This window comes from Octopus bimaculoides, chromosome 27, assembly GCF_001194135.2.
Source record: "Octopus bimaculoides isolate UCB-OBI-ISO-001 chromosome 27, ASM119413v2, whole genome shotgun sequence".
Lineage (NCBI taxonomy): Eukaryota > Metazoa > Mollusca > Cephalopoda > Octopoda > Octopodidae > Octopus > Octopus bimaculoides.
In genome coordinates this window covers 16,617,582-16,624,411 of record NC_069007.1, presented here as the reverse complement: position 1 = coordinate 16,624,411, position 6,830 = coordinate 16,617,582, and the positions used below count along the sequence as shown (strand labels likewise).

The 6,830-nt window shown below is 36.0% G+C and overlaps 1 protein-coding gene across 1 annotated transcript in view; it reads left to right on the top strand.

Annotated features, from left to right (window-relative positions):
- The window catches only part of LOC106877214 (phosphatidylinositol-binding clathrin assembly protein), a 91,224-nt gene that overhangs the window by 31,005 nt on the left and 53,389 nt on the right, over positions 1-6,830 (top strand). Inside the window, exon 10 of the mRNA XM_014926067.2 lies at positions 4,150-4,273. Within this exon, the coding sequence (XP_014781553.2) occupies positions 4,150-4,273 (124 nt within the window). The remainder of the gene's footprint in view (positions 1-4,149; positions 4,274-6,830) is intronic.

The following is a 6,830-nucleotide window of genomic DNA, read 5'->3' as shown; positions in this document are numbered from 1 at the left end:
TATATATATATATATATATATATATATGCATGTATGTATGTATCTGTGTGTATGTGTGTGTATATATATATATATAACTGGCTTTGCTTCTGCTTGGTTTCTGTCTTCCAAATTCTTCTCAGAAAACATTGATTAACCTGAGACTATAATAGAATACTGCATATGGAAAGCAGTCATTCGCACACACACACCAATGGACCCATTGTAGATGAAGTTCCTTCATCTCTTTAGCTGCTCATTTAAGCAGAGACTATCTCCACTCAAATCCTGCATCCTGATAAACTACTGACCTCATGGCATTTGTGCACCAGACCAATACAAGTGGGACTGGCTTGTGGGGTAATTTACTGATTATTTTTAAATGGCTAAGAGAGTAAACCCCTGTAGAAAATTCAGGGTGAGGAACCTTAATACAGGTATGTATGGTTATACATAACCAATACCTGGAATCCTCTGTAGCTCCATGGATACTACAAATATGTTGACTTGTGTTTCTGACAGAGGTGGTTAAATTACTGTCACTGCTATACCATTGACTTAACAATGAAAAAGGCTGACCATAATAGAAGAGACAGCTACACCGAAACCTGGCAGCTGCAGAAGAAACTTTTTAATCACACAACCGTGGCTATGTCCAGGGGATAGAACATGTTGTCTCCTTTACTTCATTTTCTTAGCTTCATCTTAATGAGTGCAATGAACAAGCTTGACCATTCCTTACTTGACCATTGTCTCAGATTCACTGATTCACCCCATGCTCTTATTAAGTTTCAGATGAAGACATTGTTCGGACAGCTAAATTGAAGCTGTACATAGTTCGTTGTTTTCTACCACTGTCCCCTTGGGGAAACTGGTTGAACTCTTACCACTGTTCCATTGGTAAAATTGGTTGATGTCTACTTCTGTCCTATTGATAGAAATAGTTAAAGTCTACCGTTGTCCCATTGGTAGAATTGGTAGAAATCTTCCACTGTCCCATTGGTAGAATCTGATGAAGTCAATCGATGAAATCAATAATTTCTCATGTTCGGGTAAATGAACCTACATTCTCTCTCCGCCACTTATGAGTTTGCTACAACAGCATTTTCTCCTTTTTTAAGAAAGAAAACCATTACAACGCGAATATGAAATTTTTGGTTATCCATTTCTGACACCAATAAAGTGTAATCAGAATGAAAGATAAATCTATTTTTAGTCAGGAACAAAGAAGTGATGCACTACTGTTTCAGGCAATGCCAAAGTTTTAACTGTATTACGCTTCAAATGTTTTCATTGTAGTGTTAAAATATTTAGCATAAAAACACTCAGAACCTTCCAGACAACCAAATACAACCATCGTCCTTTTAGAAACAGTAAATGAAGATGGGATACAATATTATTTGACCTGCTTTTATATGTTGCATATTCAACCTTCTTCTACTTCCTCCACAGTCCAACTGATGGTAGTGGTGCTTTGTATATGTGTGTGTGTGTACAGAGAACCAGTTGTAATTACCATATGGTTCCAGTGTGCTCCACCAAATTACGAATGACAAGTTCTTCTAGCTTCGTTCTTGCAGCATATCATTGTTATCATTGTTGCTTTAATGACCATCACTGCTTTCATCATCAATGTCCTTAAGACCAATGTCATCATCATCATCATCATTGTCATTATCATCATCATCACCATCCATGTCACCATATCACCATCATCATCATGACCATTGTCATTCATTTTGTGTGTGTTATTTCCACACTTTGGTCTGTTTCTGTATGTTTGTACATGTATATATTATGTGCACATGTGTGTGTGTATGTGTGTACATGTATTTGTGTGTGTGTGCACATGTGTCTTTTTCCATTCTACTATAGCTTTACATCAACGAAAGCCTCATCAGTGAAATTTGGTTGATGAAAATTGTACAAAAAGCGAGTGAGAGGAGGAATTCTTCGATTTTGTATGACAAACAGTCTATTGTACTGTTTGATACCATTACCTGGTATTATGTGTCTCTGTTGCAAATATTCGGTCCATGTTGCCAGTCTGAGAGTCACTTCCTTTCTGTTTCTCCCTGCTTCCAAGTCTTGGCGGCCCAATGAAGGGTCACATATTCTTTTATTCTTATGCTTGTTTCAGTCATTTGACTGTGGCCATGCTGGAGCACCACCTCAAAGGGTTATTTAGTCAAAGAAATCAACCCCAGGACTTATTCTTTGTAAGCCTAGGACTCTCTTGCTGAATCTCTACATTACGAGGATGTAAACACACCAACATCGGTTGTCAAGCGATGGTGGTGGGGACAAACATAAACACTAAGACACACACACACACATATATATATATGATGGGCTTCTTTTAGTTTCTGTCTACCAAGTTGACTCACAAGGCTTTGGTCAGCTCATGGCTATAGTAGAAGACACTTGCCCAAGGTACCATGCTGTGGGACTGAACTCGTAATCATGTGGTTGGGAAGCTAGCTTCTTTATTTCATTTAGATTAGCCACAAGGGCTGTACATAGAATGGCAAGAAGCCTGGGCTGGACAAGTACATTAATGAGAAATGAGAAAAGGACATGGATGAAAGAAAATGAGAGGGGCACCAGCGCCCACCGGCTGGCAACCCCTCGAAGCTAGCTTCTTATCACACAGCCATGCTTGTGCCTATATATTTTTTTTAACTCTCATGATTAAGTCACAAAGAAAATGTGCATGTGTGTGTGTGTAAGATTATGTTTCATTAACCCTTTTGATGCCAACTCATCTTAGCTCACCCCTACTTTTATGTTACAATCTTTCTGTTTTAACCCTTTTAGCATTCAGATTATTCTGTTAAATATACTATTTATCCATATTGCTTTGAATTAATCATGCATTATCTTGTAGCTTTGAGATTTAAACGATGTGATTTTTTTTAATTTTCAGAATGACATTGTAGAGTAGGTGCGATAAGCCAAATCTGGCTGGTTTGAGTATAAAGCAGGTAAAATATTAGTGCTGGATATGGCCACTTCAAATGCTAAAGGGTTAAAATACTTTTAGCTGTAACCTCCATTGTTAAATGATGTTCCAAACACCTGTTTAACAATTACATTTTATTAAATTCATCATTATTTTCAAAATTAATTTGAAACTAAGGCAGTGTATTTTAATGTGATAACAAATTATTTAACATGAATCTTAATTAAAACCTTCCCATCAAAATTTCATGTTAATTTGTGTGCCAACCATTAACTTAATGATGAAGTTATTATATACTAAAGTTATTATTTTCAAAATTAATTGAAACAGGTTTTCAGCAGAAATATGGTAACGAAAGGGTTAATAATGAAAGTTATTTTGGTAAATTCTACTAAATCCTTTTAAAATTAATCATAACAAATGCGGTAAATTACAACAGAAATATGGTAACAAAAGGGTCAACTGTAAATTGTCTTTGGATTAATGTTTTTTAAAATTTTTTTTTGCTGTTTTTCTTTTTCTATTTTCTTGTCCTTGTGTGTGTGTGTGTGTGTGTGAACTTGGGTCTGTGTGAAAAACTTTGATTAGCCCTTTTGATACCAACCTATCTGACGTGGCCCCTAGCAAAAGCAGTGTATTTCAACAGAAATATGGTAACAAAAAGGTTAAATGCCTTATAACAGTGGTTCTCAAAACTGGTGTCTGGTCATGTGACAAACAGTAAAGTGCTGGCTTAATCCTTTTGATAACAACTTGAATCTGAGATCAATCCTTGTTCTATCTATGAAACAGACTTCTGGTTTAAAAACGATTTAAATTAAAACTTTCTGTCAACATTTCATGTCATTTTATCTTCCAAACACCAACTTAATAGTGTAGCATTGAAACTGGCCATACCTGGCCCAATCATTCTATCTCTTTTCTGTGCAAATTGGCCAGATCCAGCCCCTTACCCTTTCCAGCAATGTCCAGTGACTGAAACAAGTAAAAGACAAAAGATTCTATTCAGAATTGACTGTACTACGGGTTTTCAGCAGAAATATAGTAGCAAAAGGGTTAAGCAGAGGAAATTGTGTATGTGCGCATGCATGAAGGTGATCCTTTGTGGGTATATGTGTGTGTGTGTGTAATGGTGCTAGCTTGGTTAATTGTGGAGATGTCTTTGAATTTTGTTTTCACGTGCCACACGCCATTTCCGTCTGTTCCAGGCCAGCAGGCTTCACTGCTGCTCTGAATACTATGGCTGACCAAAATGTTGCTTTTAGTGGTGTTTCAGATGATGAAAAAAGGAAAATTCTCGATGATGAAACTCAGCGTTTGAATCAATTAAAGGTAAATTACTTCACATCTCTGTTTCACTCTTTGTCTTCTTTTCCTTTCTAACCCTTCCCCCCTTTCCACCTAACCCCTCTATACCACACCACACCACACCACTCCCCCCCCACTGTATCTTTCTACATCTAGCCTCTTTCTCTATTGTATGTTCTTTCTTTTTTTGTTTGGTTTGTTTTTATATTAATCTGTCTGTATGTCCTTCCTCCCACTTCCTGAATGTCGTTTGTTGTTAATTTTTGTTTGTTTCTTAACAATTAGTGCTGATTATGACGGTGTTGTTTTTGACGGTGTTGTTGACGTTTGCTGTTGACTGTGTTATTGATGACAAATAATGTTGCTGTTGACAGTGTGACTGTTGACAAATAATGTTGACGGTGTTGTTGTTGACAGTGCTGTTGTTGAGTGTTAATAGTTAGTGATTTTGTTGACACTTAGTGCCGTCGTTGACTCTTAGTGTTTGTTGTCAATAGTCTTGTTGACAGTGTTGTGTGTTGTTAGTGTCGCATTGACAATAAGTGTTGTTGACGGTGTTGCTGTTGACAGTTACTACTGCTTTCGACAGTGTTGTTAGTAACAATATTGTTGTTGATAATTAGTGCTATTAGCTATTAGGTTTACCAGTAGCAGTCAGTGTAGCTGTTGACAGTGTTCTTCATTGACAATTAGTATTACTCATAACAATTAACATTGTAGACTCTTAGTATTGACAATGTCAATGTTGACTGTTGTTATTGACAGTATTGTTAACAATTAATATTGTTTTGTTATGAATAGTATTGGATTCTAACAATTAGTCTTGTCTTTTTAACAGCAATATTTTGTAACAATTGATATTGTCTTTTTTCACAATTACTATTATTAATAATTAGTATTGTACTTTTAAAAATAACTACTCTTTCTTAACGATCAGTATTGTTGTTTATAACAATTGTTTTTTTTTTTACAATTCGCACTTCGCACTGTCCTTTTAAAGAATTTGCATTCTTGGCTCTTAACAATTCTCACTTTTTTTTTTTCAATAATTAGCATTTTTATTGTTTTTTATTATTAATTAGCATTGTTCGTTGTTTTACTAATCAGTATTGTTGATTGTTTTAGAAATTCACGTAGCTTGTTTTTCAATTAGTATTGTTGTTTTTCTTATTTTTTAATGATTAATATTTTAATTTTAAGAGTTTTTTATAAATTAAAAAACACTTTACTTGAGATGATAGTGTTGGTGGATTGTAGTGGTAGAGGATGAAATTAATGAAACTAATTAATTAATGTTGACAAATTGTTAACCTAAACTCATTATTTTCACATGTATCCAGTACAATTTCAGTGTTGTTATGCATTATGAGTAACTTAAGGATGTGTGGGTATGTGTAGGTTATATCATTTCTGTTTGCTGTCTCATATATGTACTTCTGTGTTTGTGCATGTGTGTATATATGTATGTGTGTGTGTATATATATATATGTGTGTGTGTGTATGTATGTGTATATGTGTATGTATGTATGTGTGTATATGTGTGAATGTATGTATGTATGTGTGTATATATGTATGTATAGGTGTATGTATATGTGTGTTTGTGTATGTATGTATGTATGTGTGTGTATATATGTATGTATGTGTGTATGTCTGTGCATATATGTATCTGAATATGTATTTGCATATGTGTGTGTGTGTGTGTGTGTGTGATATATATATATATATATATATATATATATATATATGCCTGTGTGTATGTGGCCAGATCAATAAGTATCTGGACTGTTGGCACAGATTGACCTTGAACACTGCTGTGCAAGCGCATTAAGTCCTAGCTCACTTCTGCTGTTTGCAGCAGTGTTTGGAAGGAAAGTGTGTAGCGTGTCCTCACCGCAATGAACATGACAGAGTTGAGCAGAGAATATGCATCAAGCTTTGCGAATGCATCAAGCTTTGCGAATGCAAAGTTTTCAAATAGTTTTCATCGTTCTCGACACAATCAAGGAGATCTTGTGCAATTGAGACCCGAGTATCCTTTTGGTCTGCTGAAAGCAGTTTTGGCATAAGCTTGGCAGACACTCATCTCATACCGAAATCTTCAGTGATAATGGGCTGAACTGAACCGTAACTAATCTGCACATCCTCTGTTAACCCATGGATGGTGATTCCCTCACAGCTGCATGCACATATGCGATGTTTTTCTCAGCTCTGCTGGTTGCAGGTCTCCCAGAACATTCGTCAGTATTGACGTTTTTTCGGCCATCTTTGAAATGTCTGAACCACTTGTACACTTGTGTGCGGCTCATACACTCCTCTCCACACACTTTCTGCGACTTTGTGTAGGCCTCTGAGCAGGTATTGCCATGACAACACACACTACACATGTTCCTTCCAAGCACTGCTGTAAACAGCGGAAGTGAGCTAGAACGTTAAAACTTAGTGTGCATGCACAGCAGAGTTCAAGGCACAATCTGTGCCAAGCAGCTTCACTCTGCATGTTTTAGCTTCGTTACTATGGCAACAGTCCGGATACTTATTGATCAGACCTCATATGAGATATATATATATATATATATATATA